Raw genomic sequence first — 17,055 nt, forward strand, 5'->3', positions numbered from 1 at the left:
CAAGACGGACGGCATGGAGATGCTGCTGTGCTACGAGGACGAGGGCGTCTACGTCAACACCTACGGACGCATCACCAAAGACGTGGTGCTGCAGTGGGGCGAGATGCCCACCTCCGTCGGTACGTCAACCAATCAGCTCGCTTCTCCCTGAACCCCCTGACCTCTGACCTCTGACCTCTATAAGCGGTCTCAGCAGATCATCTTTCACCTTCACTACTATCTACCTACCACTCCTCCTCCGTTCAAAGCAGCACTCCTCTCTCTCCTGCCTTTAAACAAGAAGTCTCACCTGTAGCCTCACCTGTAGCCTCACCTGTAGTCTCACCTGTAGCCTCACCTGTAGTCTCACCTGTAGCCTCACCTGTAGTCTCACCTGTAGCCTCACCTGTAGCCTCACCTGTAGCCTCACCTGTAGTCTCACCTGTAGCCTCACCTGTAGTCTCACCTGTAGCCTCACCTGTAGCCTCACCTGTAGCCTCACCTGTAGCCTCACCTGTAGCCTCACCTGTAGCCTCACCTATAGCCTCACCTGTAGCCTTACCTATAGCCTCACCTGTAGTCTCACCTGTTCCAAAGAATACAACCGGCTTTTGGGAGGTTGACACGTAAAGTGATGAAAACATATAGTAGGAGCCAGAATCCCCCATGTGACACTGATGCTGCGTGCTGACGCTCCCACGCTTCATAACCTGCGTGGGGCTTTTATTTTGTTGAATGATTCGGGGAAATAGTTTGACTAGCTGACTGGCTCACTTACAGCCTAACGCTCCGGCGTGTTCATTAACTTTAAGTCGTAAAGTGGAAACAACACGGACGCTACTAAGAAGATGTGTCGTATTGTATTGCTCAGAGCGTTTGAGAACTCATTTTTCAGATTATTCTGACGCCACCTGAATGCAGCAAAAATGCCTCGAAAGTGAAACATAATTTATGTATCAAGAGTTTCCCATAATCCTGGAAACAACCTGAGCCGAAAGCAAAACCTCTGATAACATGATGACAGACGTGTATCAGCTGCAGGAGCCGAAGCTGCACACGTACACAGAAGGTACAAGTTTAACTAAAGGACAACAATTTAAATTAAAAGTGTTCATGGAGCAGTCTGATGACTGATGACATGTTTTCATCACTTTACAGCTGAGTTGAGAAGAACAACCCAAAAACTGAATGTATCTCTTTAATGTCAAGTGTTGAACATCCATCTACTGCATGAGCTGACCACACACACACGCACGCACGCACACGCACACACACACACACACACACACACACACACACACACTCTTTTTTAAATGTGTTGGGGGAAATGCTTGTGTGTTGTGCGTCTGTACGACAGTGAAATATTTATACCCACATCCTTACATTCATCCTTGATTGCATGAGCTCCAACAAGTTATGTGTGATCTTCCACAAAGTAAAAGTGCAGAGCATCATGAGTCTGTTGTTAGCAACTCAATCAAACCACATGAAGAGGAAACTCGAGCACATCAAGGATGGATCTTGGATCTTAGGATCCGAGTGGATCGCAGGCTCCGTGTTTTAGCGCTCGCCCTGATCCTCAGCTGTCAGTGTGCAATATCCTGATTGATGATGTTTGAGTGACGCTCTGTGTTCTGCGTGTGGACATCATCTCTTGTTAACATGTTTGTGTGTATTTTACTGTCAGACCAGAGTTTCTCACAGCCAAGCCCGGCCTAAGACCCCCCCCCCCCCCCCCCCCCAAGACGAAACATAGAACCTGCATCGTCGTAGCGTTTTCATCCCTCAACAACAACACAAGAGGGGGAAACAAAGAGAGCTCCCCCTGGATGTTATTTCTGTGACAGAGGAAGGGGCACATCATTACCAGCCGGACCTCTGCTGATGCTTTCTCTCTGCTTCGCACACTTTAGTCCTAAAACAAGATGGCCTCCGCCGAGTTTCTGATCTAATTGGCTCAACTGCTAATGATAAACAAACACTTCCTGCTGCTGATGCTTCAGAGTAAAAGTGTTCAGTCTTCTTCACTAATGCTGCTCACATGCAGAGTTCAGACCTCCAGCGTCAGTCAGAGGTGCTCCAACAATTCATTTAAATCTAATTACTGACATCAACATCAGCGGAAACCCAGCACGCTTCCTGTTGCGCTGTCCTGCGTTACCTGTCGCGTTATCTGCCGCTGATCCTTTAAACCAGAAACTGCTGCAATAATCTCCTGGTGAGGAGGAGGAAGAGGAGGAGGAGGAGGAGGCCTCACAGTGTGACTGGCTTGGGTGTGAGACCGGTGCTGAGTCTTCTCCTGTGCAATCCCCCTCTGTGTGTGTGTGTGTGTGTGTGTGCGTGTGTGTGTGTGTGTGTGTGTGCACGTGTGCGTGTGTGTGTGTGTGTGTGTGTGTGTGCACCCTCTCCTGTCCCTGCAGCCTACATCCACTCCAACCAGATCATGGGCTGGGGAGAGAAGGCCATTGAGATCCGCTCCGTGGAGACGGGACACCTCGACGGAGTTTTCATGCACAAGCGAGCTCAGCGACTGAAGTTCCTGTCGGAGAGGAACGACAAGGTGAGTGTGGAATGTACACGACGTCTCTACACGTGGAAACAGGGTGCACCTTCTTTATCTTACACTTCCTGTAAGTAAGAACAGGAGTCCTGTGATGTTGTCCGTCTGTCTGATACTTGTACTGACCTGAACGTGGATTAAATATGTACCTGACACACAGTAACACTCACACACACACACACACACACACACACACACACACACACACACACACACACACACACACACACACACACAGATGGACGGTTCACACATGTCTCACAAGTGCACGCTGACTGCTTGTAAAGAATACACACGTCTCCTCCTGCCTGCAGGTTTTCTTCGCCTCGGTGCGTTCTGGAGGCAGCAGCCAAGTCTTCTTCATGACCCTCAACAGAAGCTCCATGATGAACTGGTAACCTTCTCCTGCGACAACACAACCCTCCTCTTCTTCACTCATCGGCCGCATCCCGAGAGAGGGAGGACAGCAGGACACTGTGTGTGTGTGTGTGTGTGTGTGTGTGTGTACGATGTGTGTGTGTGTGTGTTTGTGGAGGAAATCAACGAGCTGCTGGATGATGGAGCAGGGGAGTGTGCCCCCCCCCCCCCGTATAGATACCCTCCAACTCCAGGGGGCGCTGCAGTGGCTCCACACACTGACAGTGGCCTTCCCTGTGGACGGCTCTGGAGGGTTTTGATCCAGACTTTAACGGACGCTGTCATCACGCCGAGTAGCCTTTGACTTCCCCACTGGAGCGGCGCTGTGGAGCAGCTCTCTGTAGCACATCGATGATTCTTACAGGGTGTTCACACTGCGAGTACGACTCGTCCTTCCACTCCGCTCGTTGGTGGTGATGCAGCTGTGCTGACTCCAGTCGCACGTCTTGTACTGCGCTGTGTTATAGTGAGGAAACATTACTGTAGCATCAGAAGAAGAAAACCAAAACCGTTTTAAAAGTCCCTCCGAGCTGAACCCAAACCTTTGCAGCTCATCCACACCACTAAGTCTTGTGTCCACACTGAGTGTGTTCCTCTCACAAACATGTTCCCGTTTAGAAACAAAGTTCATCAATCAACTCTGACCAAATGTTTTACTGCAGACGAGCGAGAATGAGCTTCTGGAGGTCGACCTGCCAACGGTGCGGCGGGGTGAGAGCCAAATATACGATAACGACATTACTCGCGTTAAATACAATATTAAAGTGTACTCCACTCTTGACTCAGACCAGCAGCACGGTCTCTCCTTTATCTAAAGTATTACCAGCTCCTCCCTGGCACCCTGCAGAGTAGCACAGCACGAGTCTGCAGGGGGGCTGTGGATATAAAGCTGTATAACATGAGCTGTGAGTGACATGTGAACAAAGCCCTCTGCACAAAGCTTCAGAATATAGAGAGGAATGAAAGTGGAAAGTTTGGTGTATGTAAGTGCTGCTGAAGTGGAGACTTCTGCTGAAGAGTGTGAGAAAAAGCTCCTTTAGAGAAATGTATTGTAACATTCATACATGTTGTACACACTACAGGTGAACAGGGTCATACATGTAACTAACAGATATCATGAAGCTTCCCCACTTCATGACTCACATCAACACAGTTTATATCACAAGTGTTTAATATGTACGTGAGGCGTTATGTAATGTAGCTGTGGAGAGTTTAAATCTACACACACAGTTACACACACACACTCTGATGTGTGTTTAGATGTTTTCTGACAGAACACGTGTTCTGGAAGCAAAAAAGCCCAAACTCTGTAAATGCACCAGTGCATGAAACTAGTCTACAGACCGTCTGATATCGTAGTCTGACCGAGACTTTATCGGACTCATCTCATAATCTTTACAACAACCTGAACATGTGGACACAAGTCGAGCTTTCCTCAAGCAGCCGGTGTGGATGTAGTCTGAATCAGCCTGTAACCACGGAGACCAAATGTTGAATTCAGATTATATATGATGCAAAGTGATGACTGAATCTTAATGGATGTTTTCTAGACTCACATCTTGTAGCAAAACCTTAAAGGGAGTCTTCTTAGCGCTTAGTCACATCAGAATCCAGAAGTGGAGCCGCGGCCGACGTGCACGTTGCTCTGCACAGACTGTGACGTGCACGTTGCTCTGCACAGACTGTGACGTGCACGTTGCTCTGCACAGACTGTGACGTGCACGTTGCTCTGCACAGACTGTGACGTGCACGTTGCTCTGCACAGACTCGTGCACAGACTGTGACGTGCTGCTCACAGTGTGAACACTCACTGCTGCTGGAACACCTTCTGTCTCCCCCCCTGCAGGAGAGAAACAGATTTTATACTTGCTGCACGCTGTCCTGGTGCACGTCTGGTCGGGGGAGGAAGGTTGTAGATATGGTATTATTGCTGCAACAGCAACACAATAACAAGAATCTTCACATCGCTTCTCACAAGAGGAAGTTGGCGTAGAGTAGTTGCCAACTTCTGGAAACCTTTTGTTCCTCCACCTCTTTCTGTCCCTGCTGTTCTGTGTACACTGTAAATACTCACGTCGATGTTCAGGACAGGGTACAGAAGCAGCACCTGCTGTAAACTGTCCTGTAGTTGCTCTCAGCTGAGCGCAGACCGACATTAACGCTTTCTCTCCGTAGTTCCTCACTGTTTATTTCCTTGTGCATTTTGCATGGTGACAAACATGTTTTACGTGTCGTCACTTGTTATGAATTGTAAGTTTAAGGCAATACACAGACTGGTCTGACTGTCGAAGCTGGACCAACCTCTCCACGAGCCCTGAAGCATCTCACAACACTGAGCTGTAGATGGACGTTCTGCATCGGAGCTTTATCTCACGAGTCACAGTCCGACAAGATTGTACACTGGATTATTCTACGTCGACCATCACATTTATATTTGAGTTGACGCTCTCACCCAGAGCAGCTTGTAAAGAGCACGACGGGCTCAGCATCACTTCGGATGACATTTTCTACTTTGGACCCTTTGACAGTGTAAACGCTTTGGGGTTGTGATCGGGCTGCGAGAGGAGAGAGGTTCACGTTTTACTTGATATTTCTTTTATTGATCCTCGAGGATGCGACTGGTGTAGGCGGAGCAGGATGTGAGCATTACTCCGCCTGTGAATAAAGGTCAGTGTGAGAGACCGTAGATAAGAAGATATATATACTGTAAGGATTTTCGTTTATGATGATATCTTACTGATCATTGTAGAGAAAGACAAAAAAATAACGTTCACTTATTAAAGCTTAGTTGTCTTTCTACAGAATAGAGAACATAGCTATAAGAATTTCTAAAAAGAAAAAAATACAATGTTTTTATTGTGGTATTATTTGTATTTGTATTTCAATTTTTGTACGTATCCAGACTGTGAACGTATGTACGGCTGTCAGCCTGTGAGTGTGTGTGTGTGAGTGTGTGTAGATGAGCAGCTGTGTGCACAGGTGTGTGACATGCATGTGAGTGTATGTTTTCACCTTGTCTGAATCACTGGAATCAGTCAAAAAGACGACCTCAATCTGGTAACACACATCTGTGATGTTGGAAATTCTACAATAAATGTCCTCTCCTTGTACAGCAAACCACACCTGCGTCTCTCTTTCTTTGCACTTGACTGGACGACTGCACACTGATCCCAGCACAGCACGTTGTGCAGCTCTATGTTGCACATTGTGGGAACCTTGCATGGAGTTGAACACGGCAGGAAGGGGAATGCAGCTGCTGCGTCTGCAAAGAATTCATCACAAAACACTCAAAACACAATTACTTTTTACTCGATAGTGTTTAATTTCATAACACGCTTGTTATTCTTTCACAACCACACAATCTTCATTCAAACAGCTAAGTTCTTGTGCACTATGAAGTGATGAAGAGCCTCACACTCGCTATCAACAAGTACAAACATGCTGGAGTCTTTCTGACAATCTGACAAGAGAAAAACCTTCGTTAGTAATAAAGTCGCAGGACAGACACATGAGTGGCTCTGAGCGGCACCGAGGCTCCGCAGGGCTCTGAGCTAAATGCTAATAAGCTCACAATGATATGCATGTTAGCATGCTGACGTTTGCTCTTCAGGAATGCACTTAGAGTACAGCTGAGGGTCTTTAGTCATACATTAAAGTGTTACACTCATCAAAATGTGACCTGATGATGGTGCTAGAGTCACGTTAAGACTTCAAAGTTTCACAATTCTTCCTCTGAGGAACATGAACGTGTCTCTCATGCAGATATGTGCTTGACGAGTGTTTCCCTGAGTATAATCTCATTTCCTAGATTTTATTGCGATATTATCTTCATTATTCTTTATTTCTTTAAAATTCTGATTTTCTTGCAATTGAATGAAACAGTTTTCCACGACTTGTTTAATGTTGCAGAGTGAACTTAATAATTATCTTTTACTCTTAAATTCATTGCTATTTGCATCTTGAAGTCATTTTTAACTAATAGTTTTTTAACTATTGTACTTTTAACTCCACTACAACTATATTACAGCTTTACAGTTACTTTACAAACGAACATGTTTACACACAAGATATCCAAAGAGCTTATAAAATAAGATGTTTTGTTATGAATTAAGTACCTAAGGTCCTTTAAGATTAGTTGATTAGTCGACCAGAAAGAATTGCCAACTATTATATACATATCTATATATATATATCTATATATATATATATATATATATATATATATATATATATATATATATATATATATATATATATGTATATATATATAGATATATATAGATATAGATATATATCTATATATATCTATACATATATATATATATATATATATATATAGATATATATATATATATATATATATATATATATATATATACATATATATATATATATATATATATGTATATATATATGTATATATATATATATATATATATATACACACATATATATAGATATATATATGTGTGTATATATATATATATACATATATATATATATATATATATATATATATATATATATATATATATGTATATATATATATATATATATATACATATATATACATAATTCACAGTTATACTGTAGTTTGTTGACATACCATGTCACTACATTAAAACATATACAGACAAAGGAGAAGAATACAAAATGAGGAATGTAAACACCGCCGACCCTCATAAGTGAAAGTCAAACTTCACCTTAAAGCAATTCATCAATTCATCAATTCATCAATTCATCAATTCATCAATTCATGCCACATTTACAAAAACAAGTCTAACAGAAATCTATATAGAATATGTTTGGCAGATTATGACAACTGGTTCTGTGTTGCATGTAATGACAGAAGCAGCACAACACTTTTATCAACATGGCTTCAGATGATGTAGGAAACAGCAGACACATGAACGTGCCAAAGCATTTGCAGTGTCATGGAGAGATGCTGGATACTTGTTATGACACAAGTGACCACACGATGTAGATGTTGAGCAAAGAACTTCAATTCTCATCTGAGAAATATACAAAAAGCGACTTTTTATGTTTTTATTTGTGTCGCGTGAGATTCCTCTGGCCCTTTTGTTATTGTTTTTTATTTGTACTCAATCATAAATCCTAAATATGTATTATATATGCATTGTATGTATTTGTACGACAGTGTAATTCATTGTAATGGTGGCGGAGCAGGGCCCCATAAAGACGCCTCTTGGTCCCTGAAACCCTGCGGTTGGCCTGCATGTATCACGCTGACCTATATGGGTTGCCAGGTTTGACTGGCTCGGACTTGGCAACCCTTTCTGCCGGAACACATGACCCCCCCCTCCCACCCCCCCCACACACACACACACACACACACACCCTTCTCCCTCTACGGATGCTGCAGTAAAGTTGGCCGCGCCTGCGCACTTTCGGTCCTCTTTTTCTTGGAAGGTAAGTGTGGCATGGCGCGTGTTTCTGCCTTGAGGGGGATAAACGGAGGACTTAACGTTTTTTTAAGTGAACCTACAGCGGATTCAGTGACACTAAAGTCTCCGTGTAGTGTTTGGAGAAGCTGTGGAAGTAGTTGTTTGTTTCTCGGTGGATGTTAGTCGGTCGCAGGCCGGGGTGTGGGTGTCCGTGCTCCAGCTACCGTTACCAGATTGAATCAAAGGGGCACGCGGCCTTCGGCGGCGCGGTCCGTGGAAGTCGCGTGTCATTCTCTGCGCTAATGTCTGCTGCTCGGCGGGAAGGTCAACGTCCGCGGAGTGTTTGTCGCGCGATGCTCCAGATAAATGTCGCGCTTAAAACACAACAACGCGCTCGAGCCGTTGTCGAAGGAGCGTCAAGCTTTCAGTTGGACGGAGCTGAATGGACTGCTAGCATGTTAGCATCGCGTTAGCTAGCAGTCGGATAACGGTACACGTTATTTGTGAAGCAGCTGCGCCAGTCGGGCGGTAAATAAACATTGCGACAGAATCAGTTACTCATAACGAGTGTTGTTCACTGGGTAGAGATCGTAGAACTGACATATCCAGCACAATATGAGCTAATGGTGGCGTATGTAACGGTATTGTGAGTTGGCTTTGTACCGTTATCTGGCCCTGGGGCACTTGTAAACTCCAGGCCGGCTAACTTGCTTGCGTTAGCAAATGTGTTAATGTCAGATGACTGAAATAACTCTCTTATCCTCCTAAGAGTCAATGATTTTATCTTCTAAGCAGTGTCTGTTATTCTAATTAGCTAATGTTAGTGTTGATGACTTGTGAAGTTCAGTAATGTTTGCTAACAGAAGTGTTAACGTCAGAAGCTGAAGTGTCGCAGCCGCCCGGCCTCGTGCTGATCCGGGCTGTCTGCCTCCACATGCCTGTGTTGTATTTTTATAGTTTGGCTTTATTATTCATTGCGGATTTAATTTAATCTGCGGAACAGATCATGAGGATGTCACTTTTCCCGAGATCTCGCGATATCGATTTACAGGGTAGCGCTGGAACCGCACAGGGGGGCCCTGGGAGGGCTGCAGGGGCCCGAGCGAAGCCAGGGGAAAGGCAATTAGACTGGCATTTAACCCGAGAGCATTTAGCCAAATTAAGACATTTAAAACATATTGTTGTTTGACTATTAAGTGATGACATTGGTACAAATCAAGCCTAACAGAATTCCTCACATGAGGCCTTTTGGACAGATCTTTGTGGTGTCATGCGCACGAATTTGTTTATAACTACGTTCAGCTATTTTTATGGTGTCAGCAGTCTTACTTTTTTAATTTAAAGGGCAAGGCTGATGATGTAGTCGTTTTCTTAATGTCAACAACTCTCATGAAAGGACCAAAACAATATGTTCATCTCTCAATCCCACCCGGTCTGTGGCTTTTATTATTATTATTATTATTATTGGTTTCTATTGTAGAATTCCACAAACCAGCGAACTACTAAAACATCAGGGCACTGCATGTGTTTAGCACATTAGGAATTATTCAAACACTAGAGATATCAATTTGAGTTTAGTCACGGTTAGTCGTACGTTTTCAGAATAAGTCATTGCTAAATTGATATAATTTAATATTAAATATTTTCTGTAAATATCCTTTGCAGCACCGCTGACCCATCGCACCATGTCAGATCCCGATCTTGACTTCACGACTGGCGAGTCTGGCGCCTCCGCCACCTACCCTATGCAGTGCTCTGCTCTGCGTAAGAACGGGTATGTGGTGCTGAAGGGACGCCCCTGCAAAATTGTGGAGATGTCCACCTCCAAGACCGGCAAACACGGACATGCCAAGGTAAAATGATCCTTATAGTATGGTTATGGAGAGCAGCTGTAAAGTGGCAGTGCAAAGTTTTAAATGGGGTTTGGAAATAAAAAACTTGACCGTGTCAGAGACCCGAGGCTCGGCCGGGCCTTGGGGAGCTCAGATTTCATGCCCGTCTGATCCAAGCTGCATGAAGTGTTGCTTTAGCAATGCAGTCTCCTTATCTTCTTTTTATAAACACCAAGGTGCTCCAACGTGTACTTTGCCCTCCAATGGGAATTAACCACAATAAATGGAACAATTAAGATTCTTGTACATTTTCAAAGTTGCCCTCACTTATTTAATGATCTAAAGAAATGTGAAGTACAGCCCTTTTTTAAATGATTCATGTCTTACCTAAATCCTAGTCTACAGGTTATTCACCATATTGTCATTTTGTGTTTGTTTTCATGTTTGGGCTGCACAATGTTGTCATCGCAATGTCAACATGCATGATAAACACATCCCAAAAGATGACTGCAGAAAACTGCACCTCCCCAAATATTAGAAATAACATTTATTTTCTGTTTCTCTTCAGCGTTGTATCTTTTCCTCGCATCCTGCAGCCCTTATTTGTATGTTTGTACTGATTTCATAAGCCTCCTGTTTTTGTCTTTAGTTCGCTGACGGGTTTCTTAAATACTTGACATTACTTTGTAATAAACCAGCATTTCTTCTGTAGGTTAACATGGTTGGTATCGACATCTTCACCAACAAGAAGCATGAAGATATGTGCCCCTCCACCCACAACATGGATGTTCCCTCCATCAAGAGGATAGACTACCAGGTACGCATGCGGGCACAATTCATCTGGAACTTAATTATCACTGTCGCTGCAGTTAACCGAAGGATGCATACCTCAATTTGGAAAGATATGTGACCTGTGCTCTTGAGCTTTAAGGTCAGTACCAGCTGGCTATTTGCATAAATTACATCAGCCAGAAATGTACCAGTAGTCTGATCATGGGCACATTCTGTAATCCACATGGTGTTTTATTAATCTTGTTAGTAGAAGCAAAAAAAATCCAGTGCTTCAAATATTGGCTTTGAAAATAGTTCTGCTTGTGATTTAAATAAATCAATCCCCTCACTTTGAGTGCCATCTTCCAATACGAACAAGAAATATGTAAACTACTGCCGTGATCTCCAAACTATAATCAATGTAAACATAACTGGATTATATCTCGTGGAAGATGCAGGTGTTATTAATGTTTCTAATGAGACACTTTGCTCTAACATCTGGTTTGAGGTTTAATGCTGGAGAACACCTGACATCTAAAGATGTGCGCCATAGCAAATAAAAAATTATCCTTTTACTTTTTTTAGAATAAGGTCAACCGTGTTGCGTTGCAGTTTGACTAAATGACTGGTTTGTCCACCTCCCCAGCTGGTTAACATAAACGAGAGCTACATGTCCTTGATGAGCGACAACGGGGAAATCAGGGAGGACCTGCGTGTCCCTGAAAGCGAAATCGGCAAGGAGATCGAGACAAAGTTTGAAGCTGGTGATGAATTCATGGTAAGCTGGATTTATATTCATGAATATTCACAAATGTCCCCTGTAGGGGGCCACGAAGTTTAACCAAGTTTAACCAGGTCTCAGTTGAGATGACGTGTTTTATTTATTCCTGTCACTTGTGTTGAAAGCGCCACAATGGACGCAGAGCTGAAGATCTGTTCGTCCCAAACACATTTTCTATACTAAGAAAAACAAAGGCGAACAGCAGCTAACGCTAGGGGGGGGGGTTCCCATTATGATGCGTTCAAACTCTGTAAAAAATCAGTATCGGAGAGTTATGACCGAGGAGTCGGTCGAGGAAGGCTGTATTCTGTATCTGCAGAACCACTGCACAGATGTATTAAATGACTTCTCAGGGTCACAAGATACTCCATGGTGCGGTCTGACACCAGAAACTGAACGTGTAAATGACCACATGGCAAATTCTTGACGTTGTGTGCGGCATAAATAGCATCTCAATGTGTCTGCCATGTGTTTCATAATTTTAATATTGTTAATTTTCACTCTGTTGAACGCAACTGGATTCAGTCCTGAATTAAAAGCAGAACGTTGTTAACCGGGCGCGCATGTGAGGCGTGCGGGCCGAGTGTGTAAAGTTTCAGATGATTGACTCGAACATGTTGTGTGCTCTGCAGGTCACCGTGATTTCTGCCATGGGGGAGGAATGTGCTGTTGCTACCAAGGTCTTGGCCAGCAAATAGGGAGACGGACTTTGCTGCCCAGGCAACAAGCACCACCCACAACCAGTCTCTTGCATTCTCATTGGTTCTGTCACCAAAGCGTCGGCCTTCACAGACAACCTCAATCATCCTGTTGTGATTTCTCTCATCATTGATCTTTTGTTTTTTTTCCCTCCTCCCCTTTTCATTTCTCTTCTCCATTGCTGTTGGGAAAGTTCCACTGCAGCTCGCTGCGTGGGCCTCTGCCTGATCACTGAGGTTTTGTTTGGTAACAATCTACTTTATATAAAACAACTTTAAAAATAATGATCAGTTGCTCATTCCTGCTTATTTTTGCCTTCAAATGTTGGTTTCGCCACTCACATTCCTGAATGTTTAAATAACAACGGGATTCAGCTTTTGTATGATTATTTTTTTTATATTCTTGAGTATAGCAGGTCTAAAGCCTTTTAGATGGGAGGGGGGCAGTTTTTGAGTTGTAAAAGCAGTGGGAGGGAGGGTAGCCCCTGTAGATGCTATATTCCGGTTTAGGCCATCCCTCTAGCAGCCATCCCGCTTTCAGCACGGCCTTTGCTCTGGTTCCTGACGGTTGGGCTCGACAAGGTCCGTTTTTCTCCTAACCGCTGGGATTGGTGGTGGCGAGCACTTATGAGCACTTGAGGTCCACCCCAGCATGTCAAAGCTCAAAACCAAGAAAAGAGAAGTGTGTTTGTTTTTTTTTTCTCCCCCCCCCCCCAGAACAGAAACTTCAGTGATTTACCCTTGTGATGCCAGTCTCTTGTCTGTGTAGAAGTTTGAGGGGCGTGAGGGTCCTGTGCGCTCACACCTCTCGTCCACCGGGGCAGACGAGGGCTCGCCCCGCTGCCTCGGCCATCCCCCCCCAATACAAAAGGAGTGTTATATTTTGTTTTGAGAGGCATGAGTGTAGCGTTGTGGGCCTCCGAAATGTGGGAGGCGGGTTTGCAGTGAGGCGTGTTTCTTTTGAGGGACTCCATCGGTTTGGGGAGGGTGGTAGAGTTGCAAACGTTTTGTTCACTCGAGGCCTTTGTCACCTGACTGGAGATGGCAAAAAAATAAAACGATGAAACAAATGGACAAAAACTGCAAACGACGTCTGGTTTTCTGTCTCGAATATATCCAGTAATTGTATAGTTTCAAAGTGAAGCACCGTGCAGACATTAAAGTGTTCATCTTAGCAAAAATAAGTAAATCCATCGATGATTTTATGGCATGAGTTGCACTTAAAGCTGGAGTTGTGAGGCGGAGGTAAACATGCAACTACACAAAGGAAAGAATGACCTTAATGTTTAGTTGGAAAGACGACCGATGAACTGAAACTAAATATGCATGTGTACCTCACGGTTATTGTCATTACCTGTATATCGCAAGGCAACTAATTTGTATAGCGCCTTAATTTACCAGAGCAACGACATGTGATTTACTGGGTAATAAAAGTCATTTGCAACAACCCTACGAGGGTCAAACCTGCTGAGGTGTATTCTATTCTAGATATCTGGATACAGTTCAGGCTCAAGTGCTTCGGCCTTTTGCTCAACTTGTACTTGTAAAACAATGACGAGCTGCTTGCACAGAGGTGACGTGTCAGTGAAACTACTCGAGTACATTATGTGAGCTTTTTAATGCATTGACCACATTAGAAAGTGTACGCAGCGGTGGGTCAGTGCCTCACATCCTACTCTGCAAAGGGACCAGAACACCTGGATGGAGCCTTGAACACAGGACAGTGTTCACCTGAACTTCAGTAAGTCTTTCCAAAGTGCAGATGGTGGAAACAGATCCACACCGACACTCCTCCAGACGGACAAAAGAATAAAGCCCCCAAAACATGAACAATTCAGTTAATTAAGATGTTATTTATATAAACCTAATGTGTTGAAAATGATTATAAATACTGTTGCCATTAAGTGTATGAAAGATAGAAGGTAAAAGGCAAACGGATGACTTCTTTTTGCCACTGAAGGTCGATTGAAACAGCTGACGAGGAGAAGGAGCCCGTGCATCAGCAGTTCATGATGTGTACACAGTTGTATGGATTACTTCTCTTATGTGCTGAAGCATCTTTTGTTCTCGGACTCAGACACACCCTGCAGTGGCACCACAATGGAAAGAAAGATGCATGTTAAACATGTGACTATTTTGGTTTCTCTGACTCATCAGGGGGGGGTTTATTTTCTGTGTGTGTGTTTAAACCATACAAATGCAGCTGAATGAACATTGCTGGTCTGAGAGGCCCAGGGTAGTGTGTGTGTGTGTGTGTGTGTGTGTGTAGTGAATGATTAAACAGGCTCAGCATGGTTTATTATCGGTGTGTTTTGACTATAGTTGACCTTTGGACCTTCATGTCCAGTTGAGACAAAACTATGTGACATTTAAATATAACTTCCGGTGTTGCTGGTGAAATGAATCTAAAATAAACATTTGACAGTTAAAAGTTCGGCAGGTCTTCAGTCTGCTCGTTAATCGAGCTAGTTTTGCAGAATTATGTGTGGAAATGTGTATTTCTGCAGCGATTCTGGGGTTACCATATTTGGTAAGGGCGTGCCACGCAGAGCCAACTACGTCACTGCTGCGTCACGTCCGGTTCTCCCTTTCACGTCCTCTCTCTCAACATGGCGCAGGTAAGTCCTGGCAGCTCTTCCTGAATTCGCGCAGTTTGTTATAAATTACTATAATTTCCCCACTTCTTCCAGTGTTTATCTCCTAAAAGCAGCCCCCCCGCATGAAGTGTTCAGCGTGCAGCGACGTGTTAAACATGAAGTGTGTTTAGAGCGAAGGAAACCAAGAAGCTAGCAGAGTTAGCATTTAGCTTGTAGTCTGGAACGTGTTCCATCAGTTAGTCCGTGACAGGAAGCCAATCTCCATAGATTAAATTATGTTTTTTTTCATATCAGTGGTTTTTACTCCAATTTACTTGTGTTTATAATGTGTACGTGAAGTTTAGAGCCCACTAGTCAGTTCGGCATAACTTTCATAATAGCTATCCTTCTCATAGCTTAAAATATAGAAGTTACATGTCTGCTGTTTGTAATATCCCGCATTTCCTAAAGAGTTCAAATTACTTGTATCACTGTTAAACTTTAAAGGACTACTGCCTATTTAAATAGTACTCGTCAGTTTTGCCAAGACCTTGTTATATGGCTCAGTAAGGCAATACTATCTATTTGTTATTTCTCTTAACAAAATGTTTAATGGCTAAATGTAATTTGAGATAAAACTCACCAAGCTTCACTAACTAGCATGGAAACTAGGTTTTTATGAACATTTGTCCACAAAGAGATACTAGAATACAGAATCAGATGTGTGATGCTGCCAACACAAGTTTCTGATCAGGTTTCTTTTTATGCTTCAAAGCTCAAACAAAAGAGGCCAAATGTTGGCAGGAAGAACAAAAAGGGAGCTGCATGGAAGTTCACCTTGGACCTGACCCACCCTGTGGAGGACGGGATCCTGGACTCTGCAAACTTTGTAAGTCCTACTGCACTTTATAAACCCTTAAAGTGTTAAATATGCACTAAATAAAACACTTTAATTGTCACAGATGTGAGTTAAAACTAAACAACCCAGTGGAACATTCCTCTCAGATTATGTAACACCTTAATGTTTCCGTAATTTAGTGATCTTTGCAAGCGGCTAACCCCGTGTCTGGACTAGGGCTGCCTTCCCTAGCGCCGCATTTACTAGGGTTCTCTTCCCTAGTGCGTCAATGTGTTCTGTCCAACAGGAAATCTTCCTCAAAGAGAGAATAAAGGTCAACGGAAAGACGGGGAACCTGGGTAACACCGTCCAGGTCGCCCGCATGAAGAACAAGATCAACGTCACGTCTGAGAATCAGTTCTCCAAAAGGTGAAGAAGAGCTGCAGCTCGTTCTACTGAACGCTTTAAACCTCACATTATTATTACTATGATCAAAGCGGTTGCCTACATAAAAAATGGAATGAAAAATGTTCCAGATTTAAGTCTTAAAAGGCATTAATTACAAATAAAGCCTAATTGGTATTTTAATGTCTTTATTAAATCTTTTAAACATCTTGAATTCTAAAACATGGGAAGTAGGGTTGTTCTTTTCTGACGTTTAAAATCACAAAATTATTGCTTTTATTTACTGAATGCCTCTCGTGGTAATCTTACTTTCTATCTTATTTATCTTACATTAAACATTTGGGTAAAACTCGTTGTGGTAAATTTAATTGAGTAACATTTTTTTTAAAAGCCTTAAATCCAACTTTACTTAAACTGTATTAGTGCACATTTCATTGCAATAAGTCTGGTACTAACAGACCCCACCGCCCCCCCGCCAGGTATCTGAAGTACCTCACGAAGAAGTACCTGAAGAAGAACAACCTCCGTGACTGGCTGAGGGTGGTGGCGTCAGACAAGGAGACGTACGAGCTGCGTTACTTCCAGATCAGTCAGGACGACGACGAGGAGTCGGAGGCAGACGAGTGAACAGCCCGTCGCAATAAATGTGGAAAATCACTTTTCTCTCTCGTGTTTATTTGTATTGTGCTGTTCCCTGCAGGTGTGACAGGTGACAGGTGTGGCGTCTTTACTTAGGAAGATAGGATGCACATTTACTGACACTTTAAAGACCAAACTATTTATTTTATTTAAA

At 43.3% G+C, this 17,055-nt stretch overlaps 3 protein-coding genes across 6 annotated transcripts in view; all 3 read left to right on the forward strand.

Annotated features, from left to right (window-relative positions):
* The window catches only part of LOC115006279 (traf2 and NCK-interacting protein kinase-like), a 23,658-nt gene extending 19,691 nt beyond the window's left edge, over nt 1-3,967 (forward strand). For 2 of the 3 annotated variants that reach the window (XM_029428411.1, XM_029428413.1), the window contains 3 exons: nt 1-119; nt 2,400-2,539; nt 2,854-3,967. The exon at nt 1-119 is cut by the window's left edge and continues 41 nt beyond it. In XM_029428411.1, the coding sequence (XP_029284271.1) occupies nt 1-119; nt 2,400-2,539; nt 2,854-2,937 (343 nt within the window). In that variant the 3' untranslated portion in view covers nt 2,938-3,967. The remainder of the gene's footprint in view (nt 120-2,399; nt 2,540-2,853) is intronic. The other variant, XM_029428414.1, reaches the window with a different exon arrangement.
* Nucleotides 3,968-8,255: 4,288 nt separating this feature from the next.
* LOC115006278 (eukaryotic translation initiation factor 5A-1-like) lies at nt 8,256-13,530 on the forward strand. Of its 2 annotated transcripts, none has more exons than XM_029428409.1 (5): nt 8,256-8,386; nt 10,027-10,214; nt 10,906-11,010; nt 11,611-11,742; nt 12,378-13,530. In XM_029428409.1, exons 1-5 carry the CDS (start codon nt 8,266-8,268, stop codon nt 12,441-12,443), a joined length of 612 nt encoding a protein of 203 aa, XP_029284269.1. In that variant the 5' UTR covers nt 8,256-8,265; the 3' UTR covers nt 12,444-13,530. The 2 variants fall into 2 exon arrangements, with proteins under 2 accessions (XP_029284269.1, XP_029284270.1); XM_029428410.1 differs by lacking the exon at nt 8,256-8,386 and adding an exon at nt 9,132-9,793.
* Nucleotides 13,531-15,015: 1,485 nt separating this feature from the next.
* On the forward strand, nt 15,016-16,919 carry rpl22l1 (ribosomal protein L22-like 1). Its single transcript, XM_029428407.1, has 4 exons — nt 15,016-15,061; nt 15,795-15,908; nt 16,165-16,286; nt 16,742-16,919. Exons 1-4 carry the CDS (start codon nt 15,053-15,055, stop codon nt 16,887-16,889), a joined length of 393 nt encoding a protein of 130 aa, XP_029284267.1. The 5' UTR covers nt 15,016-15,052; the 3' UTR covers nt 16,890-16,919.
* The last annotated feature ends 136 nt before the right edge of the window (nt 16,920-17,055 follow it).

The sequence above is a fragment of the Cottoperca gobio genome, unplaced genomic scaffold (genome assembly GCF_900634415.1).
Source record: "Cottoperca gobio unplaced genomic scaffold, fCotGob3.1 fCotGob3_7arrow_ctg1, whole genome shotgun sequence".
Taxonomy (NCBI): Eukaryota; Metazoa; Chordata; class Actinopteri; order Perciformes; family Bovichtidae; genus Cottoperca; species Cottoperca gobio.

What these genes read in the sequence shown, in the direction of transcription:
- LOC115006278 (XM_029428409.1), top strand. Translation starts at nt 8,266, where the DNA reads ATGACCCCCCCCTCCCACCCCCCCCACACACACACACACACACACACA. An exon ending in GGTCCTCTTTTTCTTGGAAG is followed by an intron (nt 8,387 to 10,026) that starts GTAAGTGTGGCA and finishes TATCCTTTGCAG; the next exon opens with CACCGCTGACCCATCGCACC. An exon ending in GCAAACACGGACATGCCAAG is followed by an intron (nt 10,215 to 10,905) that starts GTAAAATGATCC and finishes TTTCTTCTGTAG; the next exon opens with GTTAACATGGTTGGTATCGA.
- rpl22l1 (XM_029428407.1), top strand. An exon ending in TCCTGGACTCTGCAAACTTT is followed by an intron (nt 15,909 to 16,164) that starts GTAAGTCCTACT and finishes TCTGTCCAACAG; the next exon opens with GAAATCTTCCTCAAAGAGAG. An exon ending in GAGAATCAGTTCTCCAAAAG is followed by an intron (nt 16,287 to 16,741) that starts GTGAAGAAGAGC and finishes CCCCCCCGCCAG; the next exon opens with GTATCTGAAGTACCTCACGA.